General features: G+C 35.1%; 2 protein-coding genes across 2 annotated transcripts in view; both read left to right on the forward strand.

Annotated features, from left to right (window-relative positions):
- The window catches only part of LOC129939795 (uncharacterized), a 55,906-nt gene extending 44,596 nt beyond the window's left edge, over positions 1–11,310 (forward strand). Inside the window, exon 4 of the mRNA XM_056047949.1 lies at positions 11,110–11,310. Within this exon, the coding sequence (XP_055903924.1) occupies positions 11,110–11,310 (201 nt within the window). The remainder of the gene's footprint in view (positions 1–11,109) is intronic.
- A 1,897-nt stretch (positions 11,311–13,207) lies between these two features.
- LOC129939803 (uncharacterized) overlaps positions 13,208–26,474 on the forward strand; it is a 74,355-nt gene continuing 61,088 nt past the window's right edge. The window contains exon 1 of the mRNA XM_056047962.1: positions 13,208–13,582. Within this exon, the coding sequence (XP_055903937.1) occupies positions 13,208–13,582 (375 nt within the window). The remainder of the gene's footprint in view (positions 13,583–26,474) is intronic.

A 26,474-nucleotide genomic window follows, 5' to 3' on the forward strand; every position in this document is an offset into this window, starting at 1 on the left:
ATCCCCAATTTTTACTAATTTTTAGTAACGTTTTGCTTAGGTTCTTATTTTGTGTAAGAAAAACTATAGATTCCATTTTTCTTAAAATTTAACTGAACATTGAAAATAATATTTTGTATAAGATAAAATTATTTTTAAGTTAATAAATGAATTTTTTGGAAAAAAAATTTTACCAACTTTTATTATTTTTTTCTTTAGGGTTTTATTTTTTGTAGAAAAAAAATGTCGAAAACAATATTTCTTGTTAGATAAAATTAGTTGGAAGCCATAATCTCAAATTTTAGAAAAGACATTTGAATCAAAATTCTATTTTTAACTTTGAGTAATATTTGTTTAAGGTTTTTATTTTTTGTTAAAAAAATACTATCATTCCGATTTTTCTCAAAATTTTACCAGATGTTAAGAATATTATTCTTCGTTGCCCAAAATAATTTTTGAGATAAGATCATTTTTTGTTCTTAAAATTTTTGAAGTGACAAATATTTTGTTTTCAGTTTTTTTGATTTTTATAAAAAACTGCTATACCTATATAATATAATAATATAATATATAATAATATATAATATAAAATTTGTTTTAAGGTTAAACCAAAATGTTCACTTTTTTTTAAACTGCTATGGCAATTGTCTTTAGAGCCCTTTCTGCATCTTTCTGCCTTATTATCTGTATAGTAAAATGTATATGAAGTCGATATCGTCGGTGATCTATGGACGACGAACGCACAAACACACGAACAGACATCTCTCTTAAAATCATTTATTTTGACTCGAGAAATGTCAAAATTCTCAATGTGACAAATTGGACTGATTACAATAACTTCCGATGGGAAGTTTAAAAGGACGATATATCAATGTATCTATCTTCCTCTTAATTTGTATCCTTTTTTCTCGTAATGTTATAACCTTAATTAATAAGACATATTTTACGAAATGAAGCCTACATTAGACGAGATAATATTAAAAATAAAATTAAAAAGAGGCTGGGATGCGAGCCAAATTTCCCATCCCGACTGTCGATAGGTCTTTCTTAGTCGTATCAAATTTGTGTACTATTTTTTGTAGATTTCATTTTTTATGAAAAATGGATTGTTGGATTTTTATATAAAAATTACTGAATATCGAAAACAATATTTTCTGTAAAATAAAATACGTTTGAAGCCAATATTTTTATTTTTTGAAAAGCTGTTTGCGTCGAAAGTGAACTTTTACCAAGTTTTAGTATTTTTTTTTAGAGTTTTATTTTTTGTAAAAAAACAATCAATTTGATTTTTTTCAAAATTTTATCGAATCTTGAAAACAATATTTTTTGAAAGATATAAGTAAATTAAAGCCAATATCTCAAAGTTTAGAAAAGATATTTGAGTCGAAAATCAATTTTTAGCAATTTTTATTAATTTTCTTGTTTAGATATTTATTTTTTGTAAAAAACTGTCAATTTATTTTTTCTTAAATTTTTTTCAGAATGCTGAGTAATCTCAAATGTTTAAAAAGATATTTGTGCCGAAAATTAATTTTTACCAACTTTTGTTAAATTTTCTTTTTGTAAAAAAATCAATTTGATTATACTCAAAACTTTACCGAATGTTAAAAACAATATTTCTTATAACATAAACTTAGTTGAAAGCCATAATATTAAGTTTTTGAAAAGATATTTGAGTCGAAATTAAATTTTAACCAACTTTGAGTAATGTTTGTTTTAGGTTTTTATTTTTTATACAAAAAAAACTGTGAACTATTTGTTTTTCTTTTCTCAAAATTTTACCAGACATTAAAAACGTTATTTTTTGTTCAACAAAAATGTTTTGGAAGTAACATCAGTTTGTATTCGTAAAATTTTCGAGGTGACAATTTGTTTTTTCAGTTTTTTCGATTAATAAAAAAAACCGTTAGTTGGATTATTTTCCATAAATATACTGGTTTGGTATCACGTTAACATTAATTATATAAAATTTAATTCAAGTCTCTAGCATTTTTGGGTTGTGAGATATTTAGGATTAACCAAAACTTTCACCTTTTTTAAACTACTGTTGTAAAAAAAACACCCACGGAATTTTCTTGAAAGCCCTCTGTGCATCTTTCTGCCTTATTATCTGTATAACAAAATTAAGTTGAAGTCGATATCTCTTCTGGTTGAGCTAAAGACGATGTTGTGAACTTACGAAGTACGTACCTACATATGCACACATAGACATTTTTCTAAACAATTTTTATTTCTACCCTAGGGGCCTTGAAACGTCGACAGATGTCAAAATTTTCAATTTGACAAATGGCCCCCTTACAATAACTTTCTATGGAAAGTTAATTATCTACACAAAAAATTACAGGACCGAAATCGAGTTGATATTGAAATTTTTCGATTTTTACGATTTTTACGATTTTTACGATACCCAGTTTAATAAATCGTTGGGTCTTGTCTCGTGACGTGATAACAGGTAACATTTATATAAAAATTTCTGAACGACAACAAATTGAGTAAGTTTAGAGGATTTAGTGAGTTGAATCTTGTGGGCCTCAAATCACGATGCTATCAAATTTATGCATGGTTCTCATGAGCTCCGTGGTGTTGATTTTGATTTTTCGATCTTAGGTTTTGTTAACGAGTGGATGTTGGTTGGACTTAAATGTATCCTCGGTGGTACGAACAAAATATTTTAATTAACAACGGCGAAAGATGACAGATAGCGGTGATTATTTGTCTAATTAGTGTTTTTCAATTGGTAAAAACATTTATCCACAATGATTTCGAAAGGTTAACCATTTCCTTGTTTCAATTTTTCGAACATTATGGACATTTTAACACAATAAATATGAAACTTATAATGGCTTTAACGAACATGTTATTTTTTGCAACATGACAAATTTACGAACTCCTTAGCCACCATTTAAAATGAAAAGAAAGTAGAAACAAAGGCTTAAATGCAACCCACACTTCCCGCTGTTGGCCTTACAAAATTTGAAAAGGTATTTTTTTAAGTAATCAAAACGGTCACTTAAGAAATTAACTAATTCTTAAAGGGTAATTCTTGCCATGAAAAGTGTTTCTATTCCGCCCTGATAAACTGACATTATTCAAACGAACACAATCAAAACAGTATTCAACCATATCAAAGCATTTAAAAAAGGGCTTTGTACAGGTTCTGATAAGATCTGATCATTTTTTTTGAATTTAAGAAAGGAGTTAATCTCCGATATTACGTGAATTTCCAATCCCGTTTAATTCTAAGCCTGTTGAATTTTGTCTAAGTTTCTTTTTTGTAATTGGTGGCTGAAAAAAATATTTCATAATATTGGAAATTGTAAACAAAACTTAAGGCTCAACAATTTCTAGAAATACTTAAACACAAAATATCTTATTACAATTTTGATTTAATTCTTAGGCAAATTAAAGCTCTTAAAATAAATTGCTTCACTCGTTCTTTATTGTTGAAAACTTAAATGCAGAAGAAATTACGGCTAAATTCACCCTTCACAACGATATCCGCTTAAAACAAAAGAATAAAAGGCTTCAACCAAAATCCTTAGCCTTTAAGCATTGTGCGTTGACATAAAGGCAAGGCGTTCGCCATTACTCTCATAATTTATATTCCAATCATTAACAGGATAATTATGCGGCTTTTAAGTGGCCTTTGTGCTACATGTTGCTTGTGCATTTAAATATATCGTAGTAGCAGTAACAGTAGGTACCGCACGACCCAAGACGATGGACCGTCTCGACAACACATTTTGGCTATTGATTTACTTAACCCCAAGGATATTGTGGCAAACCCAACAATATCTGGATCAGAATCTGGATGAGATGTGTAGCATACATTAAGCAACAGAAATACGCGGGTTAAAGTCGCCCAAAGACAAAGTGCGGTTTTATGCCAACGAACGACTACGACGACGCGACGAGGACAATGACGACGACTGTGTGTCAGTAAATCAAATTGATATCCTTTTGTGAATATGAATAACCCATGAGGCGACCACACGACTTGTAATAAAACCATCCCTTGGCTAGGGTCATACATCAAGGAAATAAAGTGCACAGATGAAAAGGGGAACATGGAGACCATCCTATCCTGTCCCGTTCCATCTAGAAGGATATGATGGTGATGGTGATTTTTGGATATATAATGGGACCAGAACCAGCTTTGTGGAGTTTCTATATCTTCTGCTGAACCATGCCGTGCCATGCCACACGACCTAAGAAGACAGTTTTCTTTGTTTTGGGGCAATATGAAAAAAGAGGGAAGATAAATATCTTTGAATATCAAAAAGGACGAAGAAGCTATGTTTTTTTTTTGTTCCTTTTTTCTGTTGAAAGTTGGAACCAAAGCAATCGAAATTGGCTTGATGATAGTCATGCTGGAGAAAAGGGGGAATAATTCTTTTTTGTTGTTGTTTTTGTTGTATTTTATACGTGAAATGCAGTCAACTTTGAAAACTGCTGCAATTCACAAAAGACTTAGGGCTATATGAATGATGGTGATTTACGGACCCGATTAACCATTGGGACTTGAAGAGTGTTATGTACACAGTATACGCTCAATTTGAATAAGTAGGTATACCTCAAAGTCGTATTCAAGGTTAATGCCCTTTAGAGGAGAGATTAACACAATTTGTTTGAGCATTTATAAAAATGAAAAGGGTTGTGTTTCATTGACCCTATAAGGTACTGTCCGAGATCAGATAACTGACAACTTTTGTAAAGGGTTTCATCAGTTTTTTGATACTGAAATGTTCTATGAGATGTTTTGGTTTTAAATTTTAACGAATTTGACGTTAAAGTGGACATTGGACAAGTTTTTTCAAATAAGCTCTTCCACAGTGAAACTTAAAATTTCGAAATTTAGAAAAAATATTTTGAGGTGAGAATCTCTGCATTTATTGATCCAACATTTACAGTCTCGATTTTGTTTCGTCTCGTGAACAGCTGAAGTTTAGAATTTAAGAAAAAAAGAAAATATTCCCCCCATTTTGAGGAACAAATTAACTTTACACTGCCAGAACTAATGAACGGACTGAAGTTTAAACTTTGTAAAAGGATGCTTACAGGTTACTAGTTGTTTATCGAGTCCAAAACGAACTAAGCATAAAAGGATTAAAAATCGGTGCATTTCCTGACGATATGGTTGTAATGGCTTTTGGAAATTTATAACTATACACTTTGTAAACTTTAATAAGGTCTTATTACGATGAGTAATTGGCCAAGTAACTGTGGACTTCCTGTCAATCCACTTAATACAGAACATCAAAAAAAGGTCTCAGCAGAATTTTTGGAAGAAGATGGGGTCGAACATTAAAACCATTCTGTGGATATACATGCTAGCCCTTGAATAGGCCACCAACCTATATTATATGACAAAGATCTAGAAAAAAGCTTGGATAATCACTACTAAGTGCCATGAATACTAGACCAACTTCAGCCCTGGAAACATTCCTTTCGCTAGCCCCTCTCTTACATATTCGTGAAAGAACTGGCGACCAAAATCGCACTAGGCGCGTACTGCGTAGTGTTATAACTGAAAAAGGACTGCTTTCAGTCATAGAAACATACAAAAAAACATAGAATACTATCGAAATCACGTCAGTGATTTTATGGGACAAATCACTTTTCGCACTTGTACTGGGGCAAGAGTCCTTCCTAAGTACCGTTCCGAGCGGATGAACAACAGCATTTGTCCAGCTTATTTCCAAAAAAATAGAATCTTCCTCACCCTCTCATTAACGACCGATTGCACTTACGTGGCTTCAATTCAAATTCATGGAAACGCTGATTAATTATCAGAAGATCGAAAGCTTCTTAATGACCGACGATAGCACGGCTTTCACAGTAATAAGTTCACTGGTGATCTCATGTTTCATCTCACCGAACAGTGGAGCAAATCTTTACATCGTTTTGGAGAGGTAAGATTATTCTAATATGATATTTCAAAAACAATTGATAGAGTTTTGGGATCAGGCTCTTATCAAAAATTCGTGCTTTGGGTTTCATGCATTAGTAATTACCTTTCGGATTGTTCAATACATTTAGTATTAGTATTCTGGTGTGCCACAGGGCTCTGTTCTATTTCCAAAACTCTTTATCATTTTTATTTATGATCTCTTATCTGCAACTACTAATCCAATACATTTTTTCGCTGACGATAATACTCTTAGATTTTCATATTCGTTTTCAGACTCACATTGTATAATGAGGTATAAATACCGCGTTGAAGTTAATGCTTCGACATCAATGAGACTGAACATTTCGATATCGCGTATGCAGTCGCCAAGAACCCCGCAAGATGTTTGCTTTTTTTTAGGCGATGCAAGAAGTTTTCTCCCTATCTACAAGACTTATTTACGTCCAAAGCTTATTTATAACTCCCATCTCTGCTCTAAAGAAATAGCCAGATGCATAACTCCCCTTAAAAGTTCAAACCGTGATACTAGGGCTTCTAGGAATGGTTATTAGTATACTCTCAAGCCCAACTTCGGTCGTAGTGTCAAGTATAGAGATTCGTTCTTTAGTCGCACAGCCCGAATTTGGTATGCCTCATCGCACTCTGTCTTTTCTTTCTTGCAATATTCAGGAATTCAAAACCTATCTGCACCGACATCTTATTTGAACCACTATCTACCTCTCCTAATGCTCAAACTGTGCATGATAAGGGCAATAATACCAGTTTGAGTTTTCGCTTATTATAAAAAAAGAAACGCTAACAGACTTTTTAAAACTTACATAGATTTTAACCCTTGCTTACAGAAATCCTTACTAATGAAAAATAGGATAATAATAACAATAATGTATCGTTTTTTATGGATGAGTCCGAAATTGGAGGCCAGGTAGGGTCTGATATCTTTTCATCCAATATTCCGTAAAAAAGATCAATAAAGCTAACGGACTACTGCAGTGTACACAGTTTCTGAAACAACTAAAGACCTTTCTTCCCACAATTTGCTTGGAAAAAACATGAACCATTTTATTGATAGCCAATCAGGAATCAAGGCCATATCTTCCACTGTCATAAAGTCAAAAATGGTATCAAGGAGAGTTGTGTGCACTCTGCCTCTGAAAGGTCAATACGGCTACAGTTCGTTGAGCCCCAGGGCATTGTGAAAGTGAAGGAAACGAAAGATAAATTGTGCCAAAAACGGATCAATGCTTCATCTGATCAATAGTTGTTATGATCTATAAGCATATAGATCAAGTAAATGAGCGTATCCAAAAACGCAGACAATAAGTGTGCTACTCTTGAGACTCTCAAGGTTGTGAGGAGTCTTAAACCAAAATACCTTTGATAGGTATCCTAACGGATCAAAACTCATTGGGTGCTCACATTAGAAGAATGAGTGTAAGCTCGTTTGATGTATGTAGAGGGTGCGAACACAAGGAGACGGAGTAGGACACTTTTCATTTTCTCAGCGAATGCCCCAGCCTATGGCTCGTTTCACACTACACGGTTTTGACCATACGGCAAAAAACCGGACGGCATAAACTGGATCAATGGCAAATTACATGTTATATGTTTTTAAACGGTATATATATACGGTAAAATACGATATATACAGGGTTCCTGTGCTTAATATACTAGTAATCGTGTCTTGAAGTGGCTGATCGAACTCTGCCGCACGAATAAAATCTTTTGATGTGAGAACATGCTTTTTGTTACCTATGCCACTAAGCTTACACGGCGCGGCGCCAGCATTTTGCCGTGACCGTAAATTATGAAAGTGTATATGCGTAAAAGTGTGAAACGAGCCTATCTAAAACAATACCAGGAGAAAACCTTGTAACCTTGCAATCAGTATGGTTCAGGGAGTCGACCTCAACTTAAATCCCCATTTACTTTCTTATAACTTATGAAATCTTTACCATTTTTTGGAGAGAACAATGGACCCACAGTTGTCTCACTTCGTTAAACCTAACCTTAACCTTTGTATGTCTACAAGTTGTTCTTAGATGATTTTGTGAAAAAATTGAATTATCTGTAGTTATTTAAAAAAAAATCATATAGAACCCTTAACGCCTTAAAACTGTAGGTCCCCTTCATTTCTGACAGCATCACTCGAACACAAAAATTTTTGAGAGTTGTAAGTCATTAGGTTTTTTTTTACTGGCAATAAAATTGAACTTTTAAAATGGCCTTAATTCAAATCCGACTTCAAAGTTTTCTTATATCAAAATATCCAAAAAAACAATGAGGCAAGTTTTTTTTATTTTAAATAAAATGGTTAGGTAATGGTGTTTCAAATCCATAGTACCTTTCTTAAATACTCAGTCTAAATATTTATATTATTTCCTTAATATTAAAAAAAATTTATGAAAATTGTTAGAATTGACCGGTTTGAAAGTAGGTTTTTTTATTGCAACGAATCTGTTGTCCAAAACAATTCTATTATATCAAGTTTTTGAAATAATTATATTAAGAACTATAAAAGGAAAGGATAATTTTAAAACTTTAGCAAATAGTTAAATTTAAAGTTTCGTTTCGAAATCAACACTAAAAATAAAAATTATTTTTCAAAACTATTAAAATATTAAATTCAAGGTTTACTCGAAAGTTCATATGGACCCAAATACAGACTCATAACTTAGGATAATTCCAAAAACTAAGGAAGCTATTTATATTATTTACTTCCCATAGGAAGTTATTGTAATCGGTCGGATTTGTCGGATTGAACATTTCTCGACGTTTCAAGGTCCCTAGAGTAAGAATAAAAGATTTTTAGAAGATGTTTGTGCGTGCGTGTGTACGTACTCTCGTGATGGTTTTTTCGTCGTCCATAGCTCAAGAACCATGAGATTTATCGACTTCAAAAACATTTGTATATAGATAATAATGCAGAAAGATACAGAAAGGACTCTCAAAAAATTGCGTGGGTGTTTTTTTTACCAAAGCAATTTAAAAAAAAGGTGAACATTTTGGTTAACCCTAAATACTCGTATTTTACGAACCAATAAAGCTAAACTTGAATTAAATTTTATATTATACTAGCGGACCCGATAGACTTCGTCCTGTCATAATGATTGGTAAAGTGGCAGTTTTTGTTCCTACGTATTTTATAGTCGTGGCTTAACATTCTCCTGAACAGAACCGTCACCCTGGTGATAGGGCCGTGTTAATAACATATAATTAAATGAAATATATATACGTATAACGATTTTGAAGTAAGTAATCGCTTGTGAATCATTATTATTAACAGAAATCAGTTTTATTATCATTATAGTTCTTTATGATTTACGATGTTTTTTGTTTGAATACTTGGCGCATAGACAAACAAATCTGATGGTTTTCCAACACAGGAACAGGCAAAATAGAATTGACCATGTGGAAACATGGGTTTTCTAGATTAATACCACAAACACTTAATGATCGTCCCTGGGACTTGCTTATGGTCATAGCAAAACCAAGCCGCTCTGGAAACTTTAGTCGTTTAAACTCGAATGGCACATCACTCGGAATCATTTTGATGAGCGGTATAAGAACATCATCTCCTTTATACTTTCCTTTGAATATAGTTGTTTAGTAATTGTTTTATCGCTGACCGTGTACCGTTGCGAAAATGCGACTGGTTGATATTTCGCAACACTATTACTATTCATCCATGTATTTAATTATTTAAAAAAAAAAAACTTTATTTTTCATTTGAACTACGCTTCCGCTGGTTAAAATACAATTGACAATTTCGTTCTTCAATCTAGAGCTTAAATACTATTTTCCCTGCTGATGGTTCTTACAGGTAACATCGCATCGAGATGGAATTTGGCTATGTCGGCAATGTTGTTCCCACGAACGGAGTTGGTTTTCCGACTTGTTTGTTTGTGTTGGCATTTTCAGACGACTCATGTGAGGTGTTAGTTTTCATCTTCGTTTTTAAATCGTTGTCGTTAACTTATATCCTCGGCTCTCCTGTAATTTGTTCTTGAATTTTGAAATTCAATTCATTTACATCAATGTCTTTTGCAGCCAATATAGCTCGTTCGCTCAACCAATCATGATTTCTGTAATTTTGAGAAACATCTGGAAACACATTCTGAATAAGTTCGTCTTTTCATTGCGTTAACTGACAAAAACTTTGAGGAAAGATAATGCAGCCAGTCAACATGTCTATAGGAAATTTGCTATTATCAATGTATATGAGTTGTTTAGAGAATATTTGTCCAGATCGGTCACTTTGGAACTCGACACGCATATTCTTGCTTAAATGAACCACTTTGACATGTTGGAGGACTTTATACATGCATCAGCTGACGTTGGTCGTGAAATCACTGGCAATGTTTGAAAAAAATTTCCTTCTAATAAAATCATTAGTAGTACCCGTGGCATGATGGTTAGTGCGTTGGACTGTCATGGAAGGGGTCTTGGGTTCAATCCCTGCCTGTGCCAGCTTAATTTAAAAAATTAATTTTCGCGGGTACTGCCTCTTGCGAGGAATTGACGAATCCTTCAAGAGTAATTCTTGTCATGAAAAAGTGCTTTCTCAAACTAGATGTTCGGATTCGGCCTTAAATTGTAGGTCCCTTCCATTCCTGACAACAGTACTCGCACACAGGAATGGTTGAGAGTTGTAAGTCACTAGGCCCTGGTTCACAACGGACTGTTGCGCCACCCCATTTGATTTGATTTTGAATAAAATCATTGCACCACTAAATATGATATTATTGATTCGTAGATCTTTTAAGGTTCTGTCTAAAGCCTCCGAAGATTTTGTATGTGCCATCGTACATTCATCCCAAACAATTAATTTAAATTGCTGCAAAACCCTTGCCATTGTAGAGTTCTTCGAAATGTTGCAGGTTGTAGTTTCATTGCTTTGAATATTTAATGGTTTTTCCTGTAGCACCAGGTGCATCTAAGAAATAAATCCCTCCAGTTTCATCATTTGTTACTTTCATAAGAATATCAAATACATACTTTTGTTGTTCATTCAACAGTGGAAGATGTGTTTGAATTATTTCTTTCAAAGTGTTGAGATAATATAGTATTTCTCGATGCAACTCTTGGTTAAAAGCATTGGGAGCGGCCAGGCCTAATTGAATTAATAGTTTGATTGACATTGTCAAGCCATGTCCTCAACTGAAATCAATGCTTTATTATTAATTTCTTCACTGATTTGTATATTTGGATATCCCATATAGTGTTGGATATGTGTCAAAAAGTGTATGGAATCTGTTCCTAATCCTCAAACCAATGGGTACAATGGCTCTGGTGGTGGATCCGATGGTATCAATTTCACTTTACCATATGCGCAACACAATCCATTAGTTTCGTTTTTGTATTTTAATGCCTTACAGTGTGAGCAAACCGAGTTCATTGAACCAATAACAACATATTGGTAATTACTGTAGTTCATTAACACATCGTTACTGAAAACAGCTCGATTCAAACAAAACACAAGACGGTTTCGTCCGTAAGGTTAAAATCGGTACGTTTTTTATCCTTGAGCCATTAGTAGTGAACTAATAAAACTAAGTAAAGCTTTCACACTGGACGTCTCAACGACCGAAATATACGGCGACCGTGCCGTCGCTGTCTTACCAGTGGCGTACGTGACTATACGCGAACACATTCACAAAAGACGATTTTTATTCGTCTGCCGTCCGTTTTTGTAGTCACTTGTACTTGAGTTAAAATTAAAAAATATCTAGAATATAACCAAACGTAGACGATTCACGGGAAAATACATTATGTGTGAAAAAAAGTCCGAACGGAAAAAAATCGTATGGATTTTAACCGTACGGACGAAACCGTCTCTTGTGAATCTAATACTTACACTCTGCACAAAACACCACGGATTTGTTTTAGCCGTTTATCAGTTGACAAAAGCAAACTCTGTAGATAAGGTAACAGAAGATCCGAGAAAAAGAACAGCAAATCAACATCAACTCTTTTTTTTTTTAATTTTATATTTTATATTTCAAAACACATTTGTATGGGAAAAAGAAAATGGCTGTTTTTATGTGTTTCCGGCAAGTATTGGAATTTCTCTCGCCGTCAAAAACCATCCTTGAACTTCAACAAACAATTTAAAAAAAGAATTAGCCAAATTTGTCCAGGCGTTGTTGAGTTATGCACAACACATTTTGCGATTAATTTTTATATATAAGATATAATAACGTGATACCAAACAAGTATACGAATATTTTTGGAAAAAAATTCAAATAAAGGTTGTGTTTATAAATCAAAAAAAACTGAAAGAAAAGATATTTTTAACCTTGAAAAATTTAAGAACAAAAAATGATTTTATCGCCAAAACAATTTTTTGCAGCGAAAAATATCATCTTTTGACTTTGGGAAAAAAAATTGAATTGACTTTTTTTTTTATAAAAAATAAAAACCTAAAAAAAACATTAATCAAAGTTGGTAAAAATTAATTTTCAACTCAAATACCTTTTCCAAAATTTTCGTTCGGCTAACTTTTGAGAAAAATCGAATTGACAGTTTTTTACAAAAAATAAAAGCATAAAGAAACTATACTTAAATTTGGTAAAAATTTAGTTTCGACTTAAATATCTAATGTAAAAGTAAAAATATTGACTTCAAACTTATATTATCTCACAGAAAATATTCTTTTTTAAATTTTATCTAGAAGACAAAGATTTTTTCCTTAAGATATTAGGATATAATGAATTTTAACTTAACTTTTAAACCATCTATTTTGATTGTGTTTAGCATTTTTAAGGGGGACATTTTAATAACCTGATGTAGTAGCAAAATTTAAAAGCGAGATTTGTATTGTTCAACTTTTAAACCATCTATTTTGATTGTGTTTAGCATTTTTAAGGGGGACATTTTAAAAACCTGATGTAGTAGCAAAATTTAAAAGCGAGATTTGTATTGTTCAAATTCAGGGTTTTTTAGATGTTTTTAGGACATATAAATGGAAAGTGTTTCCTTGTCGGAGCAATTTAAGTTTTGTGTCTTATTTTCATGTACTAAATTAATTTTAGCTTATTTCTTCTCGAGGAACTTTTCATTTACAAAGATTGGTGAAATTCCCCTCTAAGTTTAATGGTTTACTTTAATCTAACATGCTTACCCCATAATATGTATCTCTCCATCTTCATACACACATATACATATTTTAACCAATAACCATATCATTAAGATTATCATCATCATCATTATCACCATAACCATGCTATGAAGAAGGAACCTTCCAGAAAAGAACACCCCCAAAACAGTATTATCAAACATCAGTATTAAATGAAAGAACAATTAATAGACTTCTTCGAAATGGCATATCGCAGTAATATCGTTTGTGAATGGTTACGTGCCCTCGGATTGGGTCAATATGGTGAAAGTTTTATGGAAAATGGTTATGATGAATTGGAGATATGCAAGCAAATTGGTGAAATCGATTTGGATGCAATTGGTGTTGAGAATGGACAACATCGAAGTAAACTATTAAAGAGTGTTCGAAATTTGAGAGAGAAAGGTGCAGCAATTGTTTATGTTATGATAAATGATCCGAAGGCTTTAAGTAATAGCAATGAGATATTAGCGTCAGAATGTGATACACCAACTACACCGAAGGAACTTGAATCTGTGATGAAAAGGCATTTAGAAGCCGATGGGATACGATTGACAGCGCATCCATATTCTACACCGGTAAGTACAATTTTTAATTTAAGATTTAACTATATTTAAGGAAATTAGGGTAGGTGGAAGCTCAATTATAAATAAATAAGAGTTTCAAGCTACATCTTCTTCTATATTTTATATACATGACACTAGTTAAATGGAAATATAAACCTCCTGATATTTTAACGATTTTCATTAGGATCACATTTTTTGAATCTGCTTTCTGGATAACAGTCCATCAAGTGGTATATCCTGCAGTAGACCAAAGCTTCGGTGACCTTAAAAATAACAAAAATACTACCAATCATCTAGGAATATCTCTCTTAGATAGTGTCTTTGGCGTTATAAGTAGAACTCATGACAGAAGTCTGGATTCGACCCTGTCTGTGACACTAAAAAGGTTGTTTTTTCATGGGTCCTGCTATTTACGAGAAATTGGCAATTCCTTAAAAAATAACCTTTGCCCTAAGTCCTTTAAAATAATCTTTCGTAATTGGCATAAAAACTGTAAGAGCCCTCTATCCCTGATAATACTTGCACACAGAGGAATGCTAGAGATTTCTCAGTCACTGAGTCTTGGTTCTCTACGAGCTCTAGCACTATTTTTTTCGTCGTCCATATTTCAAGGGCCAATAAAGAGATATGGCATTCTGGGAAGTGGGTTACGTCACAGCCTATTTTTATTTTATTATCTCCCTAATATTCTGTTAAAAATCGTGGGTCCCCTCTTTTCCTTACACAAATTATCAAGAAGAACCAGCATAACTATACTATAACTTTATAGACTAAATTAAATTCCAACCCTAGAACAATCAAAGCCAAACTGTCAAGTGCCAAAACAGATAATGGCTTATACAAACTAATTTATTTTTTAAAAACTTCACTATGGGTATGGGTATAAGGTACCTTAAAAACCACACACAAAGTCGGCACTTAATTTCAAGTTTAAATGCCCATCAATCCGCAAAACATTCTTCTCAAAACAATATAAATATAAAACCTCTGGTTTCACCGACCGACGACGACGACCGACCCAAAACCTTTACCCGACCCGAAGACTGGCTGCCATCATCTACCAACGGGCTACCGTCAAAAGTCGAATACTTTCTCTTTGTGGTAGTTCCCTAGCCCTCTGCTCTGCTCTGCACTGAGAGTTTATAATATGTTCATACATTTGTATAGTGTACCTACCTTTTGTGCATGAGTAAAACATTTTAATGATAAACTTTTGAAAACCACTTAAACTTAATTAACTTTAAAAATGGTTTGGACGACCAACAGTAGTGTACTCGTACCCTTTCCGTACCCGTCATCCTAGAGTACCTAGGACGGACCGTATACAGTGGTTGATGGGTCCTGATTGGGAACGAGTGCAAGTGAAGAGAGTGCAGGACACCAATGTATGTGGAAATCTATATATATGTCAAACCTACCTATAGCTTAGAGGAGATCCTATTAACATTTCAACTTACTGCCCAATAAAACATTTTGTTCCACTTGGAATGTTGGACACGTCTTATCTTAGTTGTATATAGTTCTGTATAGGTACCACCTTATCGAGTGACGAGAGAAACAGAGACTCCTTCAGTCTTCAAACACCCTTTCACTCTCCACCCCACTTGTCCACAACTATTTTCTGTGATCAGGATGGACGTACATACATTCCTTCACTAAGAACTGGTAACTTTCATTGCAAATAACTTGAAAGATTGAGAATTTACAGGATGAACGAAAGTACACATACACATATAGAAAATCATCGGACAGAACAGAGTTCTCCTTTTAAAGCTGGGAATTTCAAGGGAGAAGAAGAAGAAAAGCAAAAAATAAGAAAAACTTTCACTTCTGCCATTAGCTTCTTGCACACCTCAACACTCACTTACTCCAATAAATGATTTAAGAAAATGGAGGTTTGGTTAGCTATTTCGGGTTGAACTTTTACTTAAGCCATTAAAATACACCTCATCTTCATGCTGCAGTCCCACGCCACGCAGAACCACCCACCTCCGCCATACCGGAAGATTGGTTAAGGGAAATAAGAGGATTGGAAAATAAGAATTTTACAAGGATATTAATTGTTGTGGTAGTTCTTAATTTTTAAAACTAACTTAGTGGAATAATATTAAATGTGCTTTAAAAATTTGTCGTACATCATAACTTTATTTAGCTTGGGTAAAAGAGCAACAATTCACATTTAAGTATGGAACAAGTCATTTATACTCGAAGCGTATTCTGTCACTCTGATTTTCAAGGACATTTAAAAAGTAGGTCTAAAAAGGTAAAATTGCAGATTTAAGACCAAATGACACAACTGATAGCAATGTTTAGGAAATTCGTGGCTAAAAAGTCAATTATTGTTACATGGCTGCAATAAAAATGAGCACCTTCAGAAAAGATGATTTTTCAACCAATATCGATGTTTAATTGCAGCTTCTCTGAGGGATATCGTGCGACTAATTTAACCTTGTAAACGTGTAATCCAAGGTCTTTTTTCAGTAGTCTCCTTAGGTTATTTAGAAATGAAATCATTATGGTATTGCAGATTGACAATAAACACAACTGTACTTGGCTATCAACGTTTAATTACATTAAGAAAAATTAAGTAAATAACACTTTTTTAACGTCCATCTCATTTTATTTAGTAAGAACTTCATCAACCGACAATAAATCACTTGTTTAGAACGCTTCTTCGTGATTATCTTAGAGTTAAACACTATTCGACGAAATTTATTATGTCTTCCCTTTACTCTAAACTGCAGGGGCTGCACTCAAGTGATGAATGAGTAATTCGCTGCAAATTCTGACCATTGTAGCAATCACGGTGACGGACGCCGCGCCACGCCGCGCCGGCCGTGCAAGTAGTTTCTATCTGCCAGATTATAGTTTAGCCTGCTGTTAGTTGTTCTGTACAGGGAATGGGAAGCAAGCCTTAAAGTTCGATTTGTTTTAGGCTATATCCTTTCGCTAGAAATGACCACTACTTGTAACAAATGTTCGTTCATACCGCAAGACTCAGATACTTTCAAGACATTAATAAGATAATCAGCTAGCAGTTTCAAGGTTTTTACGAAAACTGGTAACAACATAACTAACATCACGTATTTCAGTGTGTTCGATAGTAAACAAAATATTTTCTTAACATGATGACTTTTTTTACCTATTCGAACTTTTTGCTTCAAAATACTTAAGAGCCATAATGAAGGTTGTTTTCAGCAACTGGTTCAAATATCTTTTTATTACTGCTATGCGTAATGCTCGCCTATTAATAAAGTATCGTTTTAATGAGATGTCATTATCAGTTTTTTTGTGCAGTTTTTCGATTAAATATTTCTCAATATCTTCAGAAGAATAACACTTACATATGTGCTTTTATTCGCTAACAAATTCTTTGGGCTCAAAATTTCTCATTCGAGGCCTTTTTTAAATATATAATATTATTATCTAAGACGTTTGTGTGTTGATTAACAAGTGCCATAAACAACAATAATAATATACTCTTTAGCAAGTCTTGCCATGTTTCCGGAAAATACATGAACATGACAATATCTTCCGTAAAAAACAATGCTTTGATACGGATAACAACCGAATGATGAGATCGTTACTGAAGAATAAAAAAACAAAAATGTAGAACCGCTCCACAATGCTGTCTAAGTTCCTCTATGCGTCTTCTACAGAATAAAGCTCTTCTATATAAGTGTCGAAAGCTGCTTTGAAGTCGATGCGAAATAAAGGGTTTTTTAATAAGGGCGGGTAGATTTTGAAATGGATTAAAACAAGCTGTGTGTGAGGTATTAACAAAATTATTTTTTTATTTGAAAGGCGCATGTATGCCATTAACAATATGACAGCATTTAAATGCCCGCTTTAGTTTCTTACGGTGGCATTTATAGTGATCCAATTTTCAATGACTCTTCCGCATAGATCCGGCTGAATTTAGTATTTGTTTCGAATTTCGTATTTATTAATGGCAATTTCACATTAAGATTACAATCTTATCATAAGTGAGGCTTTACAATATTTAAGAATGTTTAACAAAGCAAGATATACATAATAATTATTTAATTTTAAGTTTATGTTAAAAGAAATTAAAAATGTTCATTTTTATTCTTTTTGCTTAAGTATTACTGGCCAATTGTTTAAAAAGACGGTTTTTGAATGTGTTGCCATTAATGATGCTTCTAATCGTTGTCGGTAAAGTGTCTGGGTTGAATTAGGACCGCTGTTCTAAGTGAACTTCCTAAAACTAATCGGTTGAACAGGTACTCAGGTTGAGACTGCATAGTTACATGTAAATGGATAAGTGACCTAAACTTTAAGAGATTATCGAAAGTCAGACCCATTTTTTGTTTTGAGTAACTAGAAATATGCTCGAAATATCTTATATTGAAGTTGCTTCTTTCAAGATGATTGTATATGACATTAAGTTTTCGCCTTGTTGAGGACTCAACACAACAGAAAACTTCACATCCGTACAACAAAATGGTAACAGAAGTGCTTTGAAAAGCAACATATTGGTTTTGACAGGAACATACTTTTGGGTTGACCATAATAGGCGCAAAGCACTACATAGTTTACCAATTGTAGTAGTTGCATGATCAGTCCAAGTTAAAGTTTCGTTGAAAATTATCCCCAGGTTCCTGGCACACATTCACATAGTCATTGGTCGATCTACCGAGTCAAACTGGTGGAAAACTTAACGTATCTAAAATGCGTTTGTAAATGCATAGTGTCTTTGACTTCCCCGGGTTAAGAAAAAGGTTATGCTTTAGAGCCCACTTCAGAATAATTTCTAGGTCTTCATTTATATGGCTGATAGCATTACTTATGCCATCTAACGGACTGCATAGGTATAATTGGACGTCTTCAGCGAGCATATGAACGTTGCAGGACTTAACTAGATGAGGAATTTCATTGACATATAGTGAAAATAATAGCGGCCGAAGTATGGAACCCTGTGGCACTCCTGCAGGGACTGCAAGATACGACGACAACTGGCTTACAACAGCCACACATTGCTGACGATTAATTGTTAAGTATGAGTGCAAAAGTATTACTGCATAAGAAGAACAACTGAAATCATGTCTTAGCTTTTTACAAAGTGTAAAGTAATCAACGGTGTCAAACGCTTGGGAAAAGTCCAACAATGTTAAAAAAGTAGCACAATTAGTGTCCATCGACTTTGAATATTATCTACAACAAGTAGAAGAGCAGTTTTGCAACTTCTGCTTTCTCGAAAACCTGATTGGTTTGAGCTTTAAAAGCAATTTGTATTTAGGTATGCTTGGCTTTATTTTAAAATCGACTTTTCGAAAGCTTTTGACAGGTATGGCAATATAGCAATAAGCCGGTATTCAGGGTTAGCAGAGTCTTTTGTCTTAGGAATTGGAAGTATCTTGGTATTCTTCCATAGTCTTGGATACTCACAAGTACTTAATATAGAGTTGAATAAATGAGTTATAAATTATAGGATTTGAGGCAGAACAATTTTCAAAAATTTAGGATTTACTTCATCTATTCCCACCGCGTTCGACTTAATAGATAAAATAGCCCCTACTATATCTTCCTAGTTTTCGAAGATGTTGCCATACATTTTTCCGGATTGGTTATCAGGATTCAGGATTCGAAATCTTTTATGAAACACATCATGTTTAAAGCGCTTCAACGACAATAGATATATTTCGTTTTCGAATTAAATCCGTTATAGATCTATTCAGTAAAGTGGGAGAGCCACAACCAATCCTTCTGATCTTAAGAGATACATGATGACCATAAAGCTCATACAAATGACCCTGCAGAAACTCTACCTGTTGGTTTATAGATTGCATTTGATAAATTTGTTTCCACGTTATATTCTCAAAGTCATATTGCAGATTCTTATAGTCAATCGCCTGAAAATCCCTATAACTTATAATAGTTTCTGCTAAATCAAATTGTAGATCGTAGGTTAAATATATAAAGTCATGTTTGGAGAAACCTGAGGCGGAAAGTAAAATAGACTTTTCTAGACATTGCCATCACAGAACACGTCAAGAAGAGTGGGGTTTCATTATTTGCAAAGTGAGTTGCCGTCGACGCATTTACAGGCAAAAGGTTCAAACTTTAAAATTTTTCAATTTAGGAAGCTGAGGAACGAGTATTTAGCAAGTTGCAATTAATATCTCCACACACAACTATGTCTGGAGCCATAAAAAAGAATCTTCCATATGACGTCAACCTGAGGGTTAGTGAACAACCACCGAAATTCGTCGAGTTTTGGATGCGCATTGAGATGGCATATGTGTAAACCTTTTTTCCGCGAACGTAAAACCCGAATGATTTGAAATAAGTTGTCATCCATATCACCCACACTAAACTCATTACCATAAACATCTGATTTCGCTTGTAAAAACAGCCATTCAGCCAAAGATGATTTTTCGGCAAAAATTGGGGCCTATTCCAAACGATTCGATGCCCAGTCAGTGAACAAAGGGCGTTTTCTATGGTCATGAACTTTGAGCTCCGACGCAAAATTCGCCAAGGTGAAGCCTGCGAAAGGCCGAGTTCTTGTGCGCGACGAGGAATAGACTGCTTTTGACTCTGCTGTACAGATTCACGGAGCTCGTCGTTGTTCTCAGCCGATCTTGCGTCCCTTGAACTTAAGAGTCGGGTGTTAGATGATTGTTTACTGAACCGGTCGTCTCAAATATGGTCATCAAACGTTGAAGAGTTGACCACTTATACCGTAAAATGTGAGCAATGCGCGCATCGTTGGCCTTAGCAAACACTCATTTTGTTAATAAAGATTTATTATTTGAACGTGCTGTTCAATCGAGTATGATTTGGCAATGATGGTTTTGCATAAACAACTGAATAATAAACAAAAGATTTGACAGGTGCCATCAAAACCAAATGGCCAATACAGGGCGCCAAAATCTTCCCACACCAATTGAAAAAAACTTTGCATTCAATTTTCTATCCTGCATGCTAAAGTTCTTTGCTAAGCTTCTGAGAATAAAAATATTCTCGAATGTAGTATAGCCTGATCTGAAATAAGGCCAGCTTGGAACTATTTAAGAATGTTATTTTCGGCAATCCGATTTGGGAGTATGTATCTTGCATTAAGAAATGAAATTCCCCGGCAGTTCAAAACTTCGAACGCTGGTCATTTTTTGTGATTTGGGAATATGTTTGCATCCTAGAATTCATTAACTACAATTTCCCCTCCCAATAAAATAAATAAATTAGGTGGCCCATCAGTCAGTTGAGAATTACAACTCTCCACCATTCCCGTGTATGAGTAATATTTTCAGAAATAGAGGGGACCTACAGTTTTAAGCCGAATACGAACGGCTAATTAAGAAAGCACTTTTCATCACAATTACTCTTGGAGAATTGGTCAATTCCTCGCGAAAGGCAGTACCCGTGAAAAAAAAACTTTAGATGGCACAGGCAGGGATTGGACCCAAGATCTCTGGCATGGCAGTCCAACTTTTAAATTTGTATTAATTTATTCTTAAAACTATCATAAAGCTAGACAAAGATTCATAAAACTATTCCATCTTATTCCATGTTTTTTTTCCGATATTTTCATTTTTTTTTTGGTGCCACCATGCCTATTCTACTTAAAATTAAACCCTAAAACTAAAACAAGTATATAAGCCGGCCAAGGCTTAAAACCTCATCCATACTACCCACTGTAAAGTGCTGATTGAAGCCGGTCTCGTTCGGATACAGCCCTACTGAACCCAAGGAGCTCTGCTACGCCTTGTGCCATGACGTCCCGATTGTACAGGAGTTGCCTATTCACGGTTCGTCGTCTGACGTGGTAGATTAGCGGAACTGCCAATCAATCCTGTATCAAACCGCATCTATCTAAAAATAGGAATGCCTCTGCTGGAATGAAGCCGCTCAAGCTTGCACTTTCCAAACACTTGTCGTTCAGATAGAACGCCCCGAAAATTGAATTGTTATTGGAAGACATAGCTCTTGCAATATGACCTCGAAAGAGTTTTATCAATATCGCTGAAGTCCAACGCACTAGCCATCATGTCACGGGTACTACATCCCTTCCCTATGTTTTCTTAAAAATGTAGTTACGCCTTTTTACCCAAAACCATAACGCCCAAATCCTAAAATGTCATAGAGCCCAACAAAGCCTAAAAAGTGTAAAAAACCTGTGCTTAGACTTTTTCGATACAAAAATGTGTACTGTTAATTCGCAAGTGAGTTCTTTGACCGTTCCCTATAATTCATCTTTTTATTTCTGCATAGTTCCTTATATTTTGTATTAGACTCGGTGTATTTCTAAAAAAAAGAGAGGAAAGAAAAAAGAGTTCCGGTAATTGCTCAGCCGCGCAAACGATACTTTACAAGCCGTTTGGCATTCTCTATCACACTATGGCTGATCTTCTCCTTCGTTAACTCTACGATCATGAAAAGTCTTCGTCTTCGTCTTGTTGACCTCGAAAGAAAAGGTTAAATCGCTGTGCATATATCAACGACTTTGTTTGAATGGTTTCCAGTAGAAAATGATCTGAGAACAATTTTTCTTTTTGTTAAACTTTGACGGAAACGAAATCGTTCAAGTCATTTTCTAGAAAAAATATCAGTTGTCGTGGCTCCACAAATTCTCTTTAGCATAGGTCGAATAGTAGAATCCCATTCAATAATTTCTAGAGTTTCTCTCTTTATTTAAACTTTCTCTCTTTTTTCAAAACTCTAAGAAATTCACCTTCAAATCATCTTCTTTCATTTCCCAAGGAACTTATATTCCTTGATAATTTCTATCCTTAATGTGTCGGTGTATTTGTATGCATACATACGTGTTTATGAATGTAGTTGGTATGTTCGGTATTTCAATTAAAATTTTGTGTTTTAGGAACAAAGTTGCTGATGTGTTTTGTTGTGTTGTTGATTCCCTGTTGGCAGCTGGCACCATTATAATATACAAACATTATATGTGTATTGTGTACATGATACAGTGTATACATAATAGTCCTTGCATCATCAAAAGAAACCCCGAATCAAGATCCGGATCCGGCGAATAACTGTATAGTAGTTGTCGAAAAAGTTAAACATTGATACTTAAAGTTTTGGTTGCTTAATAAAGGATGTGTGTTGTTTGTGTATAGTGTTTGTTGCGTTGTCGTTGCAGGAGGGGGTTAGGAATAGATGCCGGAGTGTTGCTTGCTGCAATCGTTCTCGTCGTTCGGCGCCGTCGTCGTCGTCCACAAGATGGCATTGAATCCAGAAAAAACTAAAAGGGTTACGTATGGGAATATACTGGTATATGGTATGGTAATAAATAAATCTCTTTGACAAGAGGCAGCCTTATACAATTCGTATAGTGCGGGAGCTTCATAAAATTTCCGAAATACTTGTGGAATTCTTTCTAGCGAATTCAGAAGAGGGTAAACCTCTGAGTGTATGGAGGAGAATGATGATCTTGTGAATGCTGGCAAAACAACAACGAGTCAGTGGTACAAAAATATTCTACACCCTGTGAAAAGTAATTCAATAAAGCAACAGTTTATTTGAATTCTCTAGTTTAGAAATTCTCAAGAATTATAGAAGAGGGTTTGATATGTGGGCGAAGTGCCACTATAAATTATAGTAGATGGACGGATTAAGTATCTTATATAATGTAGTGCAGGCGATAGGTATATGTATATGTATATATTTTATAGCGCTTTGGTGTATAAACCCGATGGTGGTTAAAGGAGAAAAAAGGGTGGTTGGTAAAATGTGTCTTATGTTACCCTTTTTTAATAACAACAATATCAATTTAAAGAATCTTTTAGAACGCACTGAAAATTACTCAAATAACTAAGAGAAGTTATTATAACTTATCTATTTTTACTCTATTGGAGCTGCATTGTGTGGTCTTATGAAACTAAAACAGTAACAAAACTTATTAAAGTTGGTATTAAAAAAAAAACAGCAACGAATTCTTATTAACTTATTTACATACCATTGAATTGTGATATTGATATTTAAAGTTTCCGAAAAATAAATTAAAAATAGAATTATATTAAGAAAATGAAATAGAAAATTTAAAAAAATATTTTGAAAAAAATCATAATTTAAAACAAATTAAAGAAATCTAGGCAAGTTAAAGTTTAGTTTTATTGACAACAAAATTCAAATTCTGTTCACAATTTTCCTTGTAACTTTATCTTAAGCCTTAAAATGGTTCGGCCGATGGCCGTCTTCCAGACTGACATTCACATTTTACTCTTTACAATAGTAATACTAGCAAAAATCTAATATAACTTTTTCTAAAATTAAATTTAATAATTATGCAAATAACTATGAAAACAATAAAAAACTTTTATTTATTATGCATGTTCTGTATTGTAAGTTCTGTATTATGGTCTCCTCCAAAGTATCTCAGAATTGGACAAACTACTTAAAAAAGGACCACATCTTCACGTTCTGATGTTCAAATGGTAGACATGTGCATTCGAGAGGACGCAAGCGTCCACAGGTTTTTCTCAAAACCCACCTCTGTCTATCAACTCCTACTTTCACCTCCCCGCGGTGAACATCGGGTGCCTACTACACCAACTGGAGATTGGGTTCTAACCCCAGTGGAAAGTTGTTAAGGGCAGAAAACTAGAGAGGGGGAGAAGTGTTTCCTCTAAGGCACCTCTCCTCCAGACGGCAGCTGATGAATTCTCAAGATGGAATCAGCGGTGGCGTCTACTGTTCCAGTAAGGTTGTACTACTTAGTGAACACCTTATAGGGCTTCTTAGACACATTCGGAGCCCAGGCCTGTAAGGAGCGATTTATCCAGCTCCCAGTCTTGGAGTTATACTAAGGATTTGGCCCTCCAGTTTAGGGGTTGTGCCGTCGGGGTGACTTCTTGGCCACGTACAAAAATACCTAAGTTGCGAAGGACGAACAAGCCTCGGTTACGGACGGATTCACTGTTGACACCCCACTCAAACGAAATAAGGACAACGAACTTCGGATCTGTACGTAGAATTTTAGCTTCCTTAACAGACCATGTGCACCGAACAATTAGCGTTATACAAGAAGTTCGATTGGATGGACCGGGCACACGCAAACTAACGGGCATAATAGGCAGACCACATTGAGATCGACGCACGACACAACAGGAATGAGGTTCGTAAATTTTACCAAAGAGTAAAAAAAACCTCCCAAATGTACCAGCCTCGAACCCAAGCCTGTAAAGACGATCAGGGGAACATCGTAGTAGAACCGCAGTTGATGCTGACAATATGTAAAGACCACTTCTCCAAATTATATTACGCGATGACGAACCGTATTCCGCTGTAAGGGAGATAGAACCACTCAACCTAGGCGAAGCAGATCAACAATTCCGCCTACCCGACCTTGACAAAGTGAAGATAGCTATATCTAAACTGAAGTCAAATAATGCTGCTGGGGCTGACGGCATCGCTGTCGAACTATTCAAAGCAGCAGGGGATGCCTTGGTACGGAGCATGTACCAACTCATCTGCAAAATAAGGGTCGGAAGAAAGCATGCTCGATGAGTGGAATCTCAGCATAGTGTGCCCGATGCATAAGAAAGGAGATCCTCTAAATTGCCACAACTACAGAGGGATCAGTCTCCTTAACATTGCGTATAAGATCCTCTCTGCCGTATTATGTGAACGTCTGAAGCCGTTCGTTAACAACTCGATTGGTCCTTATCAGTGTGGCTTTAGACCAGAAAAGTTCACAATACGGCAGATCTTGGAAAAAACCCAGGAATTTTAAATTGATACCCACCAACTCCTCATCGATTTAGAGCCGTGTATGACAGCATCTATAGGCAAGAGCTCTACCGAGCAATGTCTAGATGTGGCATCCCTGTCAAACTTATCCGTCTGTGCAGAATGACGATGGAGAATGCACGCTGCTCTATCAAGGTCGGAAAAGATCTCACCGATGCATTTGATGTCAAAAAATGTTTTAGACAAGGCGATGCACTGTCATGCGACTTCTTCAACATCGTTCTGGAAAGAATTGTGCAAAACTCAACCGTCAACACTAGAGGCACAATCTTCCAAAGGTCCATCCAATTACTCGGATACGCAAATGATATTGACATAATTGGAAGATCAAAGCGTGATGTCAGTGGAGCTTTTTTGAGCATTGCGACGGAAGCGAAGAAGATGGGTTTAGTGGTCAATGAGGGCAAGACCAAGTATATGCTGTCATAAAAAAAGGACACTGAACGACGACGTCTTGGACAAAACGTCACCATGGACAGCTATAACTTTGTGGTAGTTAAGGACTTTGTCTACCTAGGCACCGCTATTATTGCAGACAACGACACCAGCGCTGAAATCAAATGAAGAATAACTCTTGCAAATCACTGCTTCTTTGGACTTAGAAAGCAATTGAGAAGTAAAGTCCTCTCTCGAGCATCTAAAATCACCATCTATAAGACACTCATCATCCCGGTTCTCATTTATGGCGCTGAGGCCTGGACCCTGGACCCTTCGAGAGAAAAATTCTTCTGGTGAATTTTGGTCCCGTACGTATAGATGGAGAATGGAGGAGAAGACATAACGACGAACTGTACGGGCAGTACAGCGACACTGACCTGGTTAGCAGAATTAAAGTCCAACGGCTTAGATGGCTAGGTCATGTAGAGCGTCATGTAGAGAATCCAATCCCGGGGGCGGCGCAGTAGAGGAAGACCGCGACTCAGGTGGCGCACGCAGGTGGGAGAGGACCTCAACCAACTTGGCGTGCGAAACTGGAGACAGCTAGCTAGGGACCGAGCTGGCTATATAATGATGATTCCGCTTCCTCGGTTAACTGATAGTACATTCTGTTTCCGCTTTTCTTCAACAAATCATCAAATTTCGAACTAAGCGAAGAAAGGTTATCTTTAGTTGATATTAAAAACATTGTAGCCATTTTATACCACGCACCTACGCATGCTCCAATAGAATTAATAAT

This window comes from Eupeodes corollae, chromosome 1 (genome assembly GCF_945859685.1).
Source record: "Eupeodes corollae chromosome 1, idEupCoro1.1, whole genome shotgun sequence".
NCBI lineage: Eukaryota > Metazoa > Arthropoda > Insecta > Diptera > Syrphidae > Eupeodes > Eupeodes corollae.